The 19,863-nt window shown below is 56.5% G+C and overlaps 1 protein-coding gene across 7 annotated transcripts in view; it reads left to right on the top strand.

Moving 5' to 3' along the window:
- LINGO1 (leucine rich repeat and Ig domain containing 1) overlaps positions 1 to 19,660 on the top strand; it is a 178,375-nt gene extending 158,715 nt beyond the window's left edge. For 5 of the 7 annotated variants that reach the window (XM_023195980.2, XM_023195981.3, XM_023195975.3 and 2 more), the window contains one exon: positions 16,784 to 19,657. In XM_023195980.2, the coding sequence (XP_023051748.1) occupies positions 16,796 to 18,640 (1,845 nt within the window). In that variant the 5' untranslated portion in view covers positions 16,784 to 16,795 and the 3' untranslated portion in view covers positions 18,641 to 19,657. Of the gene's footprint in view, positions 1 to 100; positions 313 to 16,783 lie in introns of those variants that run through there. The other 2 variants (XM_023195973.1, XM_023195979.2) reach the window with 2 other exon arrangements.
- The last annotated feature ends 203 nt before the right edge of the window (positions 19,661 to 19,863 follow it).

Below are 19,863 nucleotides of genomic sequence, written 5' to 3'. Positions count from 1 at the left end.
GGGCGCTGAAGCAGGCTCGCGGAGCCCCTGTCGCGCGTCCTGAGCGCGCCCGCCCCTCCGCCCGCCGGGGCCGCGGCCTCCCGCCTCCCCACTCCTGAGCCCCAGCCCCGGCTCTGGCTCGGCTCCCGCCCGCGCGAGGCGGACAGACGGACGGCCAGCCCCGCGAGGGCGCGCGGACTGCCGGGCGGAGGTGTCGGAGGAGGAGGAGACGGAGGAGGGGGCTGGGCAGGGGCTGGGGCCTGGCCGGGCCGGCTGGAGAGACATGCGATTGGTGACCGAGCCGAGCGGACCGAAGGCGCGCCCGAGATGCAGGTGAGCCAGGCGGCCGCAGCCGAGCCCCAAGCGGGCAGCCCCGCGGCGAGCGCCCCTGGGGGCCGCCGTCGGCCCTGGCTGCGCCCTCCTGGGGTTGCAGGGCACCTCGGTGCCACCCAGACCTCCTTTGGGGTCACAGGCCTGATTTCCCCTCAAGCCTCAGAAATGAAGATTCTTCCTTTCCCACCTCCCCTCCCTCCAACCCCAACAAATTAAGGGTTTGTAAGCTGGGAGCCTGGAGCTGGGGAGGGGCCCCCACGGGTGTCCCAGCCCTGCTCTGGTCTTCCCTCCCTGTCCCCCCTTCCATTCTGAGTTTTGGTCACTCTAGAGGGTAAGCCCCCTGCTCAGCCCTGGGTGGGTACCTGCCTTCGTGGACCCCAGGTGACCCCAGGCAGCCCCCACCAGCGCCAGACACTCCCTAGCTGGTGGACACAGGTCAGGGACCGGATTTCTCCACAAGCTCCAGCCTGGATGACAGCTCCCCACCACACACAAGCATCGCCCCTTTCCAGCTCCAGCCCAGTGAAAAGGAGATGGGGAGTAGGGAGAGTGGAGGGAAGGGAGTTGGGGACCAGGAGAGCCCAGGAACCCTTTAGGGGCCTTCCCTTTGTCTGCGTTCAGCCCGGGCTTCTCACCTCCTCCTGCCCCACTTTTCATTCTAAGGCAGAGCGGGTGGGAGGTAGGAACCAGCTGAGAAGAGGGAGGTAAGGAGGGAGCCTCCTGCTCCCCCTCACGCCCTTTTCGGGGTGGGCTGTGGGCTCTCTGCTCTCAAGGCATGCCAGGAGATGTGTCCCTCCGGGCGGATCCCACTTTGAGGAGGGGTGGGGCCAGGTCAGTGGGCAGCCCCCTCCAGGTTCCTGCTGGGGTCGCAACCCAGCCCGGTCCAGCCCAACTGTGCCAGCACCTCCTCTTTGTTCTCAGAGGCCTTGGGATTGGGGTGGGCGAGAAGGGAGCCTGAGAGGATGGGAACAGCTCTGCCCTGAGCGGGTGGGAGTGCAGGAGGCCCTGAGGTGGGGCCTGTGGCATCTGGACAGCCCCTTCCTGCTCACCCAGCCCTCCCTCAGTCCTCTGCTTGGCTTGGGCAGCCAGAGGGCGCATAGCCCAGCCTGGCCCGCAGCTCTGGGCTCAACCCTGCTGGTCATTATGCCAGCGGCTTCAGCACGGGTGCCTCCCATGCCCAGGGAGCAATGAGCCGGGACACCCAGGCGGCAGAGAGCCTGGGGCTTCCCCAGATCCAGCGCAGAGTGTCAGTGAGGAGAAGAGGGCCAGCTGCTCCCAGACCCTTTGTCCTTGTATAAGCCAGGAAGCAGCTCAAAATCCTCACGCCTCTGGGAAGGCGCTAGCAGCAGGTCTACTGGGACGGCATGCCTGTCCTTCCTGCTTTCTACCCATGGCCTGAGGTGGGGAGGAGGGCATCGGGTGGCACAGGGGAGAGACCAAGAACTCCTTGGAACCGTGCTGAAAGAGGGCACAGACTCAGATCGGGGCTCCCAGCAGCACCCAGCTGCCCCTCCTGGAAGGGGCTTAGCGAAGGCAGGGACAGGCCCCCTGTGGTGTTCTGGTTGTCTCTGCCCCCCTCACCACCCCATGACAATTTAAGTGTGAGCCCGTGGGTAGGGCTTAGTTAAAGCTGCAGTGGTCCCCAGGGTCTGGAGTTAGAGTGGGAACCAGCTTTTAGGGGGATGGGCATGTGCTCAAAGCCAAGGGCCCTGTGTGACTGGGAGGGAGGTGGAGAGACTACCCATTGTAATAGTCCTCCTTCACCTGGGCTCATCTTCATCCTCTGAAGGATTTTTCCTATATTGGGTATTGTTTTCTAAAACCCACACTCCCAGAGGGACCTCCCCCACTCCACTCCCCAAAAAAACAACCTCTTGTGGAGGTGGGTGGTTGTTCTGCATGAGGCCGGACGGGATCCCTGGTGCCAGTGAGGGCTCCTCTGGTGCTGCTTTTCAGGTGCCTGTGGAAGCAGATATCTGGAGAAGCACAACTGGGGTTGGGGTGTGTTCCTGTTGGGAGAGAAGGCAGTGCAGTCATTCGTACAGGGTCCCAAAGAGGCCTGAGGCAGCGTGTCGGTGGGAGGGTAGAGGAAGTGTAACCAGGGAAGGGCCAGGGAGGGGGGTGCAGTAGGTGTGGTGGTTTCAGAGTCAGAACCTTAGCTTGCTGGCTGGAGTCTCTTGGGCTAGCTGTCCTGTGTGTGGCACTCTGTGAAAGTGGCCTTCCAGCCCCACCCACCTCCACGGTTAGCCTCTGGAGGCTTTCTGTTCTGTTTCCACCAGTTCTGCCACGTATCCCCCCATCCTCACCTGGCTTGGCCCTGCATCCCCTCACAAGAGGTCCTTTCCTCTCTTTCTCCTGACCCCCTCCTCCAAGAAGCCTCTGCCTGCTTCAGGTCACTGCCCCTCCTTCCCCAGTCACCCACAGTATAAAAACACACTTGTTTGCACTGAATATCGTACCAGTCCAGTCACGCATGCATTTGTTCTGCACATCCTAACCAAGCTGCCTACTCGGCTCTGGGCTAAGCATGATCTGCCTTGAACACCCTGAGCAATCCTAGCCCTTCCTTTGGCCCTCCTGCCTGGCCCCTGGGATGGGACAGACCCTTGGAGGTACAAGAGAGCAGCTGTTGGCTAGTGGCAAGGACTGCCTGTGCATGAATGCACAGAGCTAGGTGATGTCAAAGATGCCCCAGGCAGGAGTTGGGAAGAGACAAACGGTACTCACTAGCCCACACAGACACTCAGAGAAAGGTGGGATTTCTCCCTGGGGGTTGAGGTTGTCAGAGGTGCTTTAGGAAGAGAGGGAGACTGGCTGAGTCCTAGGGAAGTAGCAGACTGCAGAGACACAGGAAGCAGGGGACTCCAGAATCAGGGAAGGTTCTTTGTAGAAAGAGTGTGAGAAGGCAGGTTCCTTTCCCAATATATTTGAGGCATTCTTGATGCTGACCTTTGTTTAGTTGTGGATGAATGAATGAATGAACGAACAAGCGAATGAATATCCCTGGGTGCTGTATGGGCTCAGTAGAGCTGTGCTGACAACAATCTACTTGTGTGTGTTCAGTTTCTTCAATGTTATTTCATAGCGAAGTTGTCAAGAGTGTGGACCCCGGAGCCAAAAGCTTGGGCTCAAGTCTCAGCTCCACCACTGCCTAGTTCTGTGACTTTGGGCAAGTTGCTTACTCTCTCTGGGCCTGTCTCCTTATCCATAAAGTGAGGGTAACAATAATATTCACCTCAAGGGAGGATGTGACAATTAGGTGTGCTAACATATGCAAAACATTTAGAACAGTGCCTGTTACACAGTAAGCCCTTAATAAGTGCTAGCTACTCACAGTTTCCATCAGTGATATGCTCATGATCTTCTCCTTGTAGGTGGTAGGTGCAGAGGTTTGATTTTATACCTAAGAAAACAGAGCCAGAGAGGTGGTGAGTGACTTGCTCTAAGTCCCCAGCTTGCAAGCCTGCGGTTCAGTCTAGAATGCGTCCTTCCTGACCTCTAGGCTGGGGCTGTTACTCACTAATCCAGGCCTAGCCTGTTAATTAATTAATCGAGGCATTTAGTATTAATCATAGTAGTAGTAATAATACTATAATGAACACTGTTCCCTACTCTCCAACTTAAACACCAGAAATCCAATAATGATGTACACCTTCCCATGTGCTCCTGCACACCCCGTCCCGTCACGTCTTTTTCAATGACTACTCTAAATCATATATTTAACAATCCCTTGCCTCTTTAAAATTATATATTTTAATATATATAAGTAGTTCTGTTTTAGTTATTTTTGAACTTTATAAAAAGAGCATGAACTATATACAGTCCTCTGGAATTTGCCTTTTTTCTTCATCACATTTAAGCTTCATCTATATTGTGAATAATAGTAGATGTAGCTCATTTTTACTGATGTATAATGTTCTGTCATGTGATCATAAAAGTGTAATTAACATTCTCCTACCAATGGGCATTTAAGTTATTTCCATGTTTTGGTCTTAGAAACAGTACTGCCAGGAACCTTCTCATCCCATCTCTGAGGCAACGTGCAGTGTCTCTGAGGCACAGAGCTAGGAGTGGAATTGCTGGCCTATAGGGCATGTTCACATTCACCCTTACTAGGATATTTGCCAAAGTGTTTTCCAAATTGGTTAGACCAGTTTGTGTCACCCCAGCAGGAGATGAGGGTTCCCATTGCACCCCATCCTGATTAACACTTGGTATTGTCGGGGGGCTTGATTTTTACTGATTGAATGAATCTAAGATGGTATTTCATGATGGCCTTGATTTGCATTTCTGGAATTCAAGGTTTCTGGTATATGAAATGGGGGTTGAGATGGGCAGCAGCCAGTGTGTACTGGGTGCTCACTAAGCAGTCATCCCATCGGCACCCATTCCCCCAGTTGTGGGAATGCTGTCTCTACCATCCCTGAAGTCTGGGATGGGTACGAGCAATCAGGGAGGACTCCACAAGCAAGTGAGATGAAGGAGGAGCAAGAAGGGCTTAAGGCCCTGCATGTTTAGTGCAAACAAAGGATAGTAAATTCCAGGAACCCCAGAGGTTTTGTGTTTATCCCAGGATGGGAAGGAGTAGTCCTAACTTAGGAGGTGGAGGGAGCCTGTGTTTCATTATTAAAGCATCCCCACCTCCTGCACAGCCCCCCCTGTGCACCTGGCATAAGGCCTGGCATTGGTGAGTGCTTAATAAGAGTTTGGTGACCCAGAGAATGAACCCCGGATGGAACACATGTGCGCTTGCTCCTCCTCCGTTCTCACTTCTTGGGGAGTCCTCTCTGACTGCTCCTGCTCATGGATGGAATGAGGGGTGGCTGAGCAAGGTGACTCCTGGGCATTGCAGAGCCCCCCACACGCGAGGCCCTCCAGATACCTGCTGGTCCAGAGGGTCTGAGAAGCTGGGTACTGGCAGGCTAATTTGGAGCAGCTCCCTCTGCCAGCCTGGTGCATCAACGATTGATTCCACGCTGCCTTTCCCGCCCGGGCCTGGGCCCGGGCCCCTGGAGCTGGTTAAAGACGAGCACCGGGGCTGGCGGAATAATTATGCCTATTTCATGTGACACCCAAATTGATTGCCGCCAGGGTGACATTACCAGGGCATTGTTCCTCGTCTCCAACCTCTTATTACATGTTATTAGGGTGTGTGGTGTGTGTGTTTTTCTATTTTTTCCCATTTCGGGGAATTAGTCTCTCTCTGCCACCTCCTCTGCTTCCCTCTGCAGAAAACCTGCTCTCGGCTCTGGGAGGGGGTGGGGGCCTGGCCAGCACGTTTCTTCTGCCTAGCCCGGTGCAGGATTGCAGATGGTGGGGGCGGGGGAGCGGGGGGGCGGGGACCAGCCATCTCAAGTCCCTTTACTTGGGTGCAACACGGGGGCATCTCAGAGCTGAGAGGGGCTACTGAGGTATAGATCCCAGCAGAGGAGGCCTCCTGTAGTCACCTTAATCCATGATCTCAGCTTGCATGCTTCCCATGATGGGCTGCTCACTTACCACTGAGGCAGACCTTCTGTCCGGAGCCATGTAATGTCTCATCGGATTCCTCAAACTGAGCTGAACGGGCCTCCCTGTGAGCCCACGCTTAGGTCTTGGCTCCCCTCTCTGGGCCTGCAGTGGACCTTTGCAGCCTCTGCCTTGATACCCTCCTTAGAGATTTGCAGAGGTGCCAGTTCCTCCCCCAAGTCTGGGCTTCTTATGAACGGGCAGCTGGGTGGTAGCATCCATTGTGCCTGAACAGGACACTCCTCCTGTATGTGTCTGACTGGAGGCGCCATCACCTCCTGGATACTGGGCTCAGTTTACCAGGTTGGAAAAATGGATTCTGACAGTGGCGTGGCCAAGATTCATTTGAGTGGAGAGGGCTTTGAACTGCCAGTGCTGGGAGAGAGGCAAGTGTTTTATTTATAATCTGCCTGTCCATGTTATACAGAACTCACTGGACCTTGGTTTGTGATGTTTTAGAGAGTTATTTTTCAATCTTCCCCTTTTGAGGCAGAAATAACCCAAACTCTCACCTATCCGTGACCCAGCCCTGCCATGGGGTGGCCATGTGACCCTTGTATGATGCTGGGGACAGAAGGTGGCTTCGGTTGGGAGGCTGGGGTCCTTCCAAGGCCCTAGCCCAGAGATGCTGTGGGATGTTGGACAAGTCCCTGATGCTCCTGGGCCTCAGTTTCCTCATCTGTGTGAGGATCTCTAAGGGTGTTATGCCTTTGGAACCAGACAAGCTCAGGACCTTGGACAGGTGAACTAATGGCTCAGAGCCTCAGTTTCCTTATTAGTGAAGTGGGTGTGTAGCGTGGTGAGGGGTGCTGGGGTCGTTCAGCAAAGCACTGTGTGTGCTTGATATAAATGTCTCTTCCTCTCCCTTTCCCGGAACTCTCCACCCCCAGCAGTGAGGACAGTGAAGTCTGCTATCCCCGCTTCCCAGTGAGGAATTTGTGGTGTCCAGAGGTAAAGCCACTTGCCCAAGATCACGTAGCTCAGCAGTCCCCTGAACCTGAATCAGAAGGAGGCAGTATGCAGGAGTGGGCAGGACAGCTGGGAGTCTGACTGCCTCAGGCCCAGTCCCAGCTCTGTCACTCATCACTGTGGGACTTTGGGCAAGGTTCATCACCTCTTGGTGCCTCAGTTCTCTAATCAGTAAAATGGGGATAATAGTAGCCTCTTAGGGTGGTTATGGAGATCAGACAGGTTCATGCCTGGCGCATAGCCAATGCTATGTTAGTGTTAGCTTTAAAAAAAAAAAAGGCACTGTGGGGGAGTGATGAAGAGCATGGACTCTGGAACGAGACCATTGGGGTTCAAATCATGCTAACACTGACCCCGAGCAAGTTATGGAACCTCTTTGTGCTTCTGCTTTTTCCATCTGAAAAATGGGGATAATGGCAGCACTTACCTCAATGGGTTTATGTGAGATTAAATGAATTTTTATATGCAAAGGGCTTGAAATAATGCCTGGCACACCAAAGGCCACCTATGAGGGTTTTACCAATCATCATTCTCATCATCATTCTATTTAGCTGTCTGGCTAATCCCAAATCCCAGGCTAATTCCACCACACCTCTCAGCCTCTCGCTGCCAGCCTCAGTCTATGAGGCTGTGACACCCCCCACCCCAAGCACAAGGCCTATAGCTCTCCCAGGTGGGGGTTGACTGGTTTCTAGGCCTGAGCTGTTCCCAAATAGAGAGGCCCTGAGGGCTGGGGCTGCAGAGAGGGGTCCCCCTGGGAGCCCCAGGAAGATGTGAGAGGACCAATGGGGATGATGTGGCAAGCATGTCCCAAGGGGCCACTGGCCTGGGCAGGGGATGGTGCTGGGGGCCTTGAGGGGCATCTTCCTGTCCCCAAGAGCCTGGGTTGGCATCTCAAGACCTGAGAAGGGAGATACTGGGGTGCAGGACTGGGGTTGTCCTTGGGTCCCCCTCAGGTCATTCCCCCCAGATAGGCACTTACCTGCCCCACGTCAGCTCTGAGACAGCTCCCATCCAAGTAGGGGTACTGGGCAACCTTGTGCAAGGGGCAGGAAGGGCCCAGAGTGGTCCAGGACTCCCCCGAGATCACACAGCAGGGCGGGGTACACTGGACGCAGCCCACTTTATGCACCCAGAATGGGCCTCCTGTTGGCCCTGCCCAACTCCCACTCCTCTCCACCAAGCCTGCCGCTCCTGGAGGGCAGAGCCTATATATAGAAGCCTTGAAACACTAAGATGCTCTGACAATTAAAATTCATAATTTATCCCACAAATGGCCGGGGGCTGCGAGCTGGCCGGAAGGCTGGCGGCTCTTCAGATGACTGTGCCCTGGTGAGGTGGACAGGGGCATTCCTCCCTTCAGTGCAGGGCGGCCGAGTGCTTGCCCAGGGTGACCCAGGACAGACAGCCAGCCAGCCACACCATGCCCAGTCAGCACCCTCCAGCGGGCGCTGAGGCCAGTGAGCACGTGTGGGAGAGGATGGAGCTTCCCAGAGCGCACCTAAGTGATGGGGTTGGGGGCCAGAGAGTGGGGGAGGAGGGGCAGCCAACACACACACACAGAGAGGCCACTCACACACACACGCAGACACACCGCACTCACACACAGACACGCCAAACACACAGGCCACTCACACACACACCACACACACACACACACAGAGGCCACTCACACACAGACACAGACGCACCACACTCACACACAGAGACACACCACACACAGACACCACACTGATACACAGAGACACACCATACACACAGGCCACTCTCAGACACACCAGACTTACACACAGAGACACACCAAACACAGGCCACTCACACACCCACACACACAGGCCACTCACAGACACACCAGACTCACACAGAAACACCAAACACACACACACAGGCCACTCACACACACATACCACACACACACAGGCCACTCTCAGACACACCACACACAGGCCACTCACACACACAGAGACATACCACACACACACAGGCCACTTGCACACTCACAGACACACCACACTCACACACACAGAGGCCACTCAGACACATAGGCGACACACACACACAGAGGTCACTCACACAGAAACAGACACACCACACACAGGCCACTCACACACACACCACACGCACACAGAGGCTACCCACACATACCACACACACACATAGTGACCACTCACACACACCACACACACAGAGGCTACTCACACACATCACAGACACAGGCCACACACACCATACACACAGAGACTACTCTCACACCACACACACACAGGCCACACACACCACTCACAGAGGCCACACACATGCCAAACATACACAGGCCACACACACGCCACTCACAGACACACACAGAGGCCACTCACACACGCACACTCACACACACACAGACACCCTGCGGGCCCAACAACCTTTTGCCAGAACCAAGAGCGAGAGGAAAATAGAGAATTATACACGACAAAGGACATGACCTCAGATTTCTTCCAGGTTGATTTTCCTGTCCCCATGGGAGGCTGAGGAGGAGGAGGGGAAAGGGGGGGCAGGTGGGGACAGGGCGGACCAGCCCCCAGAGAGACGGCCAGACACAGGCTGCCTGGTCTGACTGGTGGAGCTGTGCACTCTGCCAGGCTTTCTCCTGCAGGAGCCCAGCCTGGGCGCAGGACTGCAACTCTCAGGGTCCGCCTTTCAGCCTCACCACCTCCCCATGGACCAGGAGGCAGCCCCCAAGATTAGACTGGCCAATGACAGAATTGTTTCTCCCATTAGCAGCTCCTACCTTATGCCATTATCAGCCCTTCACACCTCAGCGGGGATTAGCCCTGGAAAGCCAGAATGGAGCATCTTTAAAAGGAGTCCAGGGACCAGGGTCAGGATTTGGGCTAGGAGAGAAGCCATTAGGAGTCCCAGGATGCTCTCAAGTTGAGCAGGCCACAAGTCCCTTCCCCGCTACACACCTTTGCTCTCACTGTTCCCTTTGTGGAAAGTGCCCTCCCTGTGCCTCTTTCTAGGCCTGTGGAAAATGTTTGTATTTCAGCCTGAGCTCACACAGCACCTCCCCCTCACCACAAAGCCTTCCTTCATTATGAGCTAGGTTAGGAGTTGGAGAGCAGAGTGCGAGTCCTGCCCCTCGCAGCAGTTGTCTGGTGGGCTCTCTCTGCTCCTTTGAGGTGGGCGCATCTGCAGGCAGGGGCTGGGAGTGTGGAGCTGTATCAGGCCCGGTCCCACTTCGGAGGCTCTCAGTCTGGGGGCCACAGGAGAGGAGGCCGCAGAAGTGCCAGCGGAGCTGGGAGAAGCCCAGCAGCAGTGCGGGCAGAGGGTGGCCGGAAATCCAGAGGGGACCCACCAGAGGCTGTCCCTTCTTCCCAGGCTAGAGGAGAGCCACCGGGGGAGAGACCCTGAGCTGCTTCTGAAGGCCAAGTAGGAGGCCTCTAGGCATGGGGAATGGATGGTTGGCCACTGCGACAGAAGGAAAGACCCAGGCCGGGGTGACCGTCACAGTCCTCTCTAGATGGGCCCCACTGCGCCTCCACTTCTGGCCACTTGACCCCAGTCATCTCTGAGCAGGCGCAGTTCCCGCTAACACACTTTATCATTTCCTGAAACGGATCCGTCATACTGAAGCTGAAGCACAGAAGGGACCTCAGGCAGGCAGGGACTTGGGGAGAGGACAAGTCACAAGGAGCCCAGGCTGGGCCTTGCCTCTTCTTTGGTGATCCCGCGTGAGTCCCCTCACCTTTCTGAGTCTCCCTCCCCACCTGGATATGGAAGTGCTTAGACTCACCTGGTGGAGTGGCGAAGATGGGGCTGTGTTAACAGGCCCCAGGCTGACATGCACAGGTGGTGGGGGCTGGGAAAGTGGTTGTGCCTGCAGGGCAAGCTCTGGCCTCTGTCTCTCCCTTCCCTGCCCCCAGCCTGTGCCCCTATCTTTCTCCCCTCCCCCCGCTCTGCTTTCTCTGCCTCTCTCTTCCTCTCCTATGCAGCCTTACCCACCATGTGTCTCCTGGGTGTCTCCTGGTTTCTGTCTCTTTCCCTCTCCTGCTCTCCCCATCAGTTCTTGGCAGTGGATCTGGGCAGAGCCCAGGCCAGACTTTCCAAAGTGCTCTAGCCCCCTTCCCAGGCCTGCCGTCCTCCTCGCTCCATCCCTCCTGCTGCCCACGCAGTCACAGGCACAGCAGGCATCAAGGCAAGACGAAGACTGCACACACCACCTCGTTTCCCCGTGAGGAACTGCCCTGGCCACACAGCCAGGCTGAGCTCCCAGACGACCCTGGGCCCCAGCCTTCATGGGGCAGATGCCTCCATGCCAGATCGCATGCCTGTGGCGGGGGGGGGGGGGTCCCTGCGGTCCCTGAGGAACACTGAGTGGGAGCACTATGAAATACTGATACCATAAACCTAAAATAACTCAACTTGCCGTCCTGTGCTTCAGCCAGCCCCACATCAGGTGAGATTGAGGCGGCGGCAGCAGGCACAGGAAAGAAAGGAGTGTGGTGGAAAAACAGTGAGCACACATGATGCATGTAACACACCGTTTTCTGGAAGTTGGGGAAAGGCTTTTGTTGGGTTTTGGGGCAGACGCCTGTCCCCAAATGCTTTTGTCGGGTTTGTGGGCAGATGCCTAGCTCTCTGAGGACTAGGGCCTTCCCTCAGCCCTGGGGCCTCACCCTATCTCCACCCTGACGGGACAGCCCCTCCCCTGGCCTGGCCTGCAGAGTCTAAGCACTGTGTCACACCAGGCAGCTCTTGGAGCAGGCAGCCCAGCTAGGAGACAGAGCTCTGCCACCCTCTAGCTTTGTGACCCAGGCCCAAGGCAAGCCAATTCCCTTTTCAGAACCTTTGTTTTTCTCATTTGTAAAATGGGTAAGAAAGATCTCTTTTGAAAGCATTTCTGAGACAATATGTATAAAGCCCCAAACCTTGGCTGGGCACAGTGGCTCATGCCTGTGATCCCAGCACTTTGGGAGGCTGAGGTGGGTGGATCACTTGAAGTCAGGAGTTCAAGACCAGCCTGGCCAACATGGTGAAACCCTGTCTCTACTAAAAATACAAAAATTAGCCTGGCGTGGTGGTGGACACCTGTAATCACAGCTATTTGGGAGGCTGAGGCCAGAGAATTGCTTGAACCTGGGAGGCAGAGGTCGCAGTGAGCCAAGATCTCGCCACTGCACTCCAGCCTGGGCAATACAGCAAGACTCCCATCTAAAAAAAAAAAAAAGCCCCAAACCTGGCCCATAGCCAGGACTGTCCAAGTGTTAGTCCCTCCCCTTTTCTAAAGAAGGTGCCTGGTGGATGAGCCTGTAGAGAGGATGCTGTGGGGGAGTCATGCCCCTGCCCCCGTGGGCCTCCAGATGCTGCCTGTGACTCCAGATGCTGTACAGAGTGACTCCTGAGCCCTCTCAGTGTTCTCTGAACCTGTCCATGGGTGATCCCAGGCCCCTTCCATCTCCCCTAATTACCCTCCTTCACCCTGAGACCCTGGGGGCACACCCTGAATGTGATGCCCCAAGGAAGGAAGCCCACTATCCTGAGATCCGCCGCCCCCAGAGGGATTTTTCCAGCCCCAGTGAAACTGCAGTTTTTGGCCTGATCCTCCTATTTCCCTTTACCCTTTAGGAAGGTTTGAGGATTTCGACCTTCCAGCTGGAAAAAGGCTAGTTTCTGGCGACGGTACCCTCAGGGATCCTGAAGGGGAGCCCTTACTGTGCATGCCAGAGAAGGCAGGAATCACTGAGGTATCGCTCTTTAGCAGGCTGGCCACAGAGAACTGCATGTGTCAGGGAGCATTGCCTGAACCAGGCCGTATCTGCCCCAGGACATGAAGGAGGGTGTGACCGGTGGCCAGCAGCCTGTCCCTTCCACTGTGGGGCAGCACAGAGCCTGGGGCAGCCCTCTGCGGTGCTGGTCTGATGGCTCAGGGTCCCTCACTGACCTGAGCCTGGGAAGGACTCTGGATGCTTTAGGGTCTGTGTGTGGTGCTCCAGGCACAGCTGTCTGCTGCCTGCCCACCTGCCTGCCTTTGATGTTTTATTTCCTTTGTATTTATTGGTCCAATTTTTAAACTCTTACCCTTGTAGGAAGCCCTTCGGGGGCAAGGATCCAAAATAAAACACTGATTAAAATGCATAAAATACCTCTTCTTGACAGTTGCAGGAGTAGCAGGCAGAATGAACAGTGCCAGGATGGCAGGAGCGGCACATTGCCCAGTCAGCAGTTTGGGTGACCTCTCAGACGTGACTCTGCCAGCATCCCTAGATGACAGGGACCCCAGGGGGGTGAGAGACCAGGAGACTAGGCCCAGCGGGCCGTGCCCTTGCTGTGCCAGCTTGGGCAGGCATCCTAGCCTCTCTCAAGCTTCAGCTTCCCCACCGTTAGGGCAGCTGCATGTAAGAGGCATGGGATGAGGCATCTCAGAGCCCATACCCTCCCAGAGCTGTCCTGCTCCCACGGAGCATGGCCCATGGCTCTGTGGGCCCAACTGCCAGGCCTGGGGTGGCAGCTGTACAGGGCGAGGCTGACCAGCTTTTCTACCAATGTATTTCTTTTTTATTTTATTTTATTTATTGTTTTTACAGATGGAGAGCCTTGCTCTATTGCCCAGGCTGGAATGCAGTGGCACAATCACAGTTCACTGTAGCCTCAAACTCCTGGGCTCAAGAATCCCACTTCAGTCTCCCTGAGTAGTTGGGACTATAGGTGTGCCCCACTCTGCCTGGCTAATTTTTAAATTTTTGTGGGAGATGGGTATCTCACTATGTTGCCCAGCCTGGTCTTGAGCTCCTGGCTTCAAGTGATCCACCTGCCTCAACCTCCTGAGTAGCTGGGATTACAATGGGCTAACAGTGGGATTGCAGCACCACCATCCAACATACTTCAATTCCTCAGGTCTTTCATTGCTCAGTGGGCCTGATAGAGGGTTAGCCCCATCAGCAGGGCTTCCACCCCTGCAAAAACTCACTCATGCACATGTTTCCTTTCAAAGAATATTCATGGGGGTCTGTTCTGTGCCACATTTCACTCTCGGCTACAGACACGCTATCTGCCCTTGGGCACCGCACTCTCTAGCAGGTGAGACACACACACCCATGACTGAGCCAGGATTAAACATACATTACAGGAGAGATGCCAAATGCTGAGGCTTTAGAGCATGTTTCCCTCTTTGCTCAAGGTCACTAGGAAGCTCTCACCTTTTGTCATTAGGCAGGATTTGGTGGCATTCTTTCCTGACTGGCTTCCCTTTGTTAGCTTTTATCTTTTTATCATCTTGTAGCATAATTTTTCTGTCAGTTGGTTCAAATCACTTTGGGAATGAGGTGTGCTATACACCAGTTACATAAAATCACTACTATAAGAATAACAATGTTGGGGACAAGAGGTGATATCTGACTGAGTAGGTCAAGGATGGCCTCCTGGAGGAGGTGGCCTTTGGGATGGAAGGTTACAAAGACTGCTGGGGCAGGAGTCTGGGACAGTTCTCTAGAAGAAGATGACTTAGAGATAGGAGTGTGCAGGACAAAGTGGGGAGGCCCAGGTGTCTTTGTTCAGGGACTGGTGGGAAAAGAGGAAAAGAGTGCTCAGGGCAGGTTGAGGCCAGGTGGTGCAGGCTTCCTGTGTGCCAGATTCATGTCTGTATGAGAGGGGCTTACCAGCACCTCAGGATGGCCTGTGTCCCCGCTAGCCCCCCTCATTCCCCTGCCTTCTCTCCAGCAGCTCCCGCCACCCACCAGCCCAGCCCCAAGCTGGATGCTAAAAGTCCTATTTACCTATTGAGGTCCCCAGCCTCACACCCGCGCCAGCCCCAGCTGCTGGCCCGATTACTTATTGATCGCCTGTCAGGATGTTTGCTTTTCTGGTGGGTCACTGGAGCGTGTGTGACTGTGGAAAATAGCCTGGTGGGAGTGGGGTGGGGAGAAGCTGAACTGCAGAAGAGCCTGGAGAGAGGATGAGAGGGGCCAAAGGGAGGGTCAGGGTGGAGAAAGCCCTTGGGGATAACAAAACCCTTGCAGATTCCATAACATGTCAGTGACACCCTGAGTCCTCTCTGCTTAATCAGTGACTTAATCAACAACCACGAAGCTCCCGTCAGTCCTGGGAGACTGGTGGAGCATTTGCAAGTGTGTGGCTTTGTGGACAGACCAGAGCTCCCACCCCAGAACTGCTCCCTCTACTGGCTGGGTGTCCTTGGACAGCCACAACCTCTCTGAGCCTCGGTTGCCTTGATGGCTGATGCATGGATGACAAGGATGGATGGCCTGTGGCCATGAAAGCAGGGGCTGTGTGAGGTGTGGGAAGGGGTGGGAAAAGGGCCTGAGCTAGGGTGGAGAGGGGACATGAAGTCTGGGCCTCCCCCTCCTGCAGTGAGCCCCCTCCGGGCCATGAGTACAGCGTGTGGACACAGCAGCAAAGCCCCAGGGGCACTGGAGGCTGGAGTGGAGGAGCAGGAGTGGGTCCTTACCCCACCAGCAGCGAGATGACTGCAGCTTGGCTCCCAGAGGCCATCCCATCCACCCGTGGAGCAGCTCCTAGGGTCTGACCTTCCTTCCCCCCACCCCCCTACTCACCCTATTTGCCAGGCCAGTTTCCCATGGGGGTGGATGGAGAGACAGGAGGGAAGGAAGAGATGGGAGGCAGTTCGGGGCAGAAGTGGGGACAAGTGGCCTCTGAACAGGGGGTGGGAGAGAGTCATGGAGGCTCCCACATGCCCCTTGCTCACTCCACCTGCAGCCTATATGCAAGCTGGACCCCTCTCCTTGCACGGTTTCTCATATCACCATCTCCCAAGCCCTGCATGGCTTCAGGGCCCAGCTTGAACAAGCCTGGGTGCTGTAGTAGGGGCAGACTCCTCCGGGGTTGCCTGGCTGTCCTGGCATGTGGGAATCTGCACCTTCCTCAGACAAGCAGCTGTACTAGGAAGAAGGTGATGGGAGCCCTGAGAGACAGACAAGTGAAGGCTGGAGAGTCTTTTTAAGGGGAGCACACTTCACTTCTTACTGGGTATCAGAGAACACTTCTTAGAGCAGTGGACTTCAGTTAGGCCTTGAGGATGGAATTTCAACAGCCAAGGAAGGGGCATTGCCAGAGGAGAGAACTGCAGGAGCCAAGACCAGGAGGCAGGAGAAAAGATTCTCCAGGCACTGGGCTCAGGAGCCTGAGCCGGGTCACCAATGGGACCCAGAGGAAGAGGAGAGTCACAGATCCCACCAGGAGTCCAGGCTGGATTTGGATTTGCAGGTGCAGGGGGCGGGGGGAAGGTAGCTTCAAGGCTGGGCCTTCTGGATGAGGTGTCCTCCAGCAATCCAGGAACCCCATGGGTGATAGGCCTGTGAACAGTGATAGGTGCCATTGGTTTACTGCAGACCCAGCCACAGAGCTGATGGGGTGGGGGGATGGTGTCTGTACCTGGGGAGGCTCGGGGCTCAGGGCTGAGCGAGTGGGGCCCCCAGCAGCCTCAGAAGCCCTGGCCATGCAGGCTGGGGTCTAGCCACACTTCTGGCTGCTCTGGCTTCTTGGGGGCTGTTCCAAGAGGCCTCAGCCCTTGAGCCCCTTTGATCCCCACTGTGAGCCCAAGGGCGGCTCAGCAGGTCTGGTTTTATCCCTGATGAGCACCAGGGGAACTGTGACTCTGGGCAGGGTGTGTGCCTGGAGTCAACCGCCTGTGAAATGTAAAGGAGATGGCGCCAATGCCAGGCTCTTTGAGGTGACCTGTCCCTTCCCTGAGCCCCTCCATCTCAAGGGTGCTGGGAGGGTCCTTTGGGAAGACTCCAGGCAGGGTAAGAGGCAAGGAGGAGGCAGCATGAGGAGGCCAGAGGCCCTTCTGGCATGGGCATCTGGACCCTGCCTCTCTATCTGCCTCTCTATCATCTGCCTCTCTATCTGCCTCTCTATCTGCCTCTCTATCTGGGTCATCGTGACAGGGCAGGAGGGGGCCCAGGCGGCTTGGGGTGGGGTCCAGACACACACTGCCCTCTAACTGCCACTTCTGTCCTGTGCTTGCTCCTGGCTGCAGGTGAGCGAGAGGATGCTGGCGGGGGGTGTGAGGAGCATGCCCAGCCCCCTCCTGGCCTGCTGGCAGCCCATTCTCCTGCTGGTGCTGGGCTCGGTGCTGTCAGGCTCAGCCACAGGCTGCCCTCCCCGTTGCGAGTGCTCTGCCCAGGACCGTGCTGTGCTCTGCCACCGCAAGCGCTTTGTGGCAGTGCCTGAGGGCATCCCCACCGAGACGCGCCTGCTAGACCTGGGGAAGAACCGCATCAAAACGCTCAACCAGGACGAGTTCGCCAGCTTCCCGCACCTGGAGGAGCTGGAGCTCAACGAGAACATCGTGAGCGCCGTGGAGCCTGGCGCCTTCAACAACCTTTTCAACCTCCGGACGCTGGGTCTCCGCAGCAACCGCCTGAAGCTCATCCCGCTGGGCGTCTTCACTGGCCTCAGCAACTTGACCAAGCTGGACATCAGTGAGAACAAGATCGTTATCCTGCTGGACTACATGTTCCAGGACCTGTACAACCTCAAGTCACTGGAGGTTGGCGACAATGACCTCGTCTACATCTCCCACCGCGCCTTCAGCGGCCTCAACAGCCTGGAGCAGCTGACGCTGGAGAAATGCAACCTGACCTCCATCCCCACGGAGGCGCTGTCCCACCTGCACGGCCTCATCGTCCTGAGGCTCCGGCACCTCAACATCAATGCCATCCGGGACTACTCCTTCAAGAGGTTGTACCGACTCAAGGTCTTGGAGATCTCCCACTGGCCCTACTTGGACACCATGACACCCAACTGCCTCTACGGCCTCAACCTGACGTCCCTGTCCATCACACACTGCAATCTGACCGTTGTGCCCTACCTGGCTGTCCGCCACCTAGTCTATCTCCGCTTCCTCAACCTCTCCTACAACCCCATCAGCACCATTGAGGGCTCCATGTTGCATGAGTTGCTCCGGCTGCAGGAGATCCAGCTGGTGGGCGGGCAGCTGGCCGTGGTGGAGCCCTATGCCTTCCGCGGCCTCAACTACCTGCGCGTGCTCAATGTCTCTGGCAACCAGCTGACCACGCTGGAAGAATCGGTCTTCCACTCGGTGGGCAACCTGGAGACGCTCATCCTGGACTCCAACCCACTGGCCTGCGACTGTCGGCTCCTGTGGGTGTTCCGGCGCCGCTGGCGGCTCAACTTCAACCGGCAGCAGCCCACGTGCGCCACGCCCGAGTTCGTCCAGGGCAAGGAGTTCAAGGACTTCCCTGATGTGCTACTGCCCAACTACTTCACCTGCCGCCGCGCCCGCATCCGGGACCGCAAGGCCCAGCAGGTGTTTGTGGATGAGGGCCACACGGTGCAGTTTGTGTGCCGGGCCGATGGCGACCCGCCGCCCGCCATCCTCTGGCTCTCACCCCGAAAGCACCTGGTCTCGGCCAAGAGCAATGGGCGGCTCACAGTCTTCCCTGATGGCACGCTGGAGGTGCGCTACGCCCAGGTACAGGACAATGGCACGTACCTGTGCATCGCGGCCAATGCAGGCGGCAACGACTCCATGCCCGCCCACCTGCATGTGCGCAGCTACTCGCCTGACTGGCCCCATCAGCCCAACAAGACCTTCGCCTTCATCTCCAACCAGCCGGGCGAGGGAGAGGCCAACAGCACCCGAGCCACTGTGCCTTTCCCCTTCGACATCAAGACCCTCATCATCGCCACCACCATGGGCTTCATCTCTTTCCTGGGCGTCGTCCTCTTCTGCCTGGTGCTGCTGTTTCTCTGGAGCCGGGGCAAGGGCAACACAAAGCACAACATCGAGATCGAGTATGTCCCCCGAAAGTCGGACGCAGGCATCAGCTCCGCCGACGCGCCCCGCAAGTTCAACATGAAGATGATATGAGGCCAGGGCAGGGGGCAGGGACCCCCGAGCGGCCGGCAGGGGAAGGGGCCTGGCCGCCACCTGCTCACTCTCTAGTCCTTCCCACCTCCTCCCGACCCTTCCACACACGTTCTCTTTCTCCCCCCCGCCTCCATCCCCTGCTGCCCCCCGCCAGCCCTCACCACCTGCCCTCCTTCTACCAGGACCTCAGAAGCCCAGGCCTGGGGACCCCACCTGCACAGGGGCATTGGCAGACTGGAGTTGAAAGCCGATGAACCGACACACGGCAGAGTCAATAATTCAATAAAAAAAGTTACGAACTTTCTCTGTAACTTGGGTTTCAATAATTATGGATTTTTATGAAAACTTGAAATAATAAAAAGAGAAAAAAACTATTTCCTATAGCTAGTCGGAATGCAAACTTTTGACGTCCTGATTGATCCAGGGCCCTCTTCCAACTCAGTTTCTTGTTTTTCTCTTCCTCCTCCTCCTCTTCTTCCTCCTTTCTCTTCTCTTCCCCTGTGGGGAGGGATCACTCAGGAAAACAGGAAAGGAGGTTCCAGCCCCACCCACCTGCCCACCCCGCCCCAGGCGCCATCAGGAGCAGGCTAGGGGGCAGGCCTGGGCCCAGCTCCGGGCTGGCTTTTTGCAGGGAGCGGGTGGAGGGGACAGGTCTGCCGATGGGGGTGGAAGCCTGTCTGCTGGGCTGCCAGGCAGCACTACTGCCAGGGGTGGGAGCCTGGCTCGGGTGTGGCTGAGACTCTGGACAGGGGCTGGGGTCCTCCTGGGGGACAGCACAGTCAGTGCAGAGAGCCAGGGGCTGGAGGTGGGGCCGACCCCAGCCTCTGGTCCCAGCTCTGCTGCTCACTTGCTGTGTGGCCTCAAGCAGGTCACTGGCCTCTCTGGGCCTCAGTCTCCACATCTGTACAAATGGGAACATTACCCCCTGCCCTGCCTACCTCACAGGGCTGTTGTGAGGAATTGATGAGATGATGTATGTGAAACACTTTGTAACCTGTAAAGCGCTGTGCACACGTGTGGGTGACTGTTCTCATTATGGTCATTATTATCTCACTGTGGGGGATGGGGCTGCCGAGGGGCCCTTCATGAGGGTAGGGCTGGGGTGTGTCAGGGGGAGTGGCGCTCCAGGGACTTCCAGAGGCTCCTCCTAGGATGGCAGCTGGGGTTGTGGCTGGCAGCACTGGCTGGAGAGGGGGGCTCTAGACCTGAAGGGGATCCTGAGG

Source organism: Piliocolobus tephrosceles, chromosome 6 (assembly GCF_002776525.5).
Source record: "Piliocolobus tephrosceles isolate RC106 chromosome 6, ASM277652v3, whole genome shotgun sequence".
NCBI lineage: Eukaryota > Metazoa > Chordata > Mammalia > Primates > Cercopithecidae > Piliocolobus > Piliocolobus tephrosceles.
The sequence above is the reverse complement of the archived record's forward strand: the minus strand, read 5'-3'. Positions and strand labels throughout refer to the sequence as shown.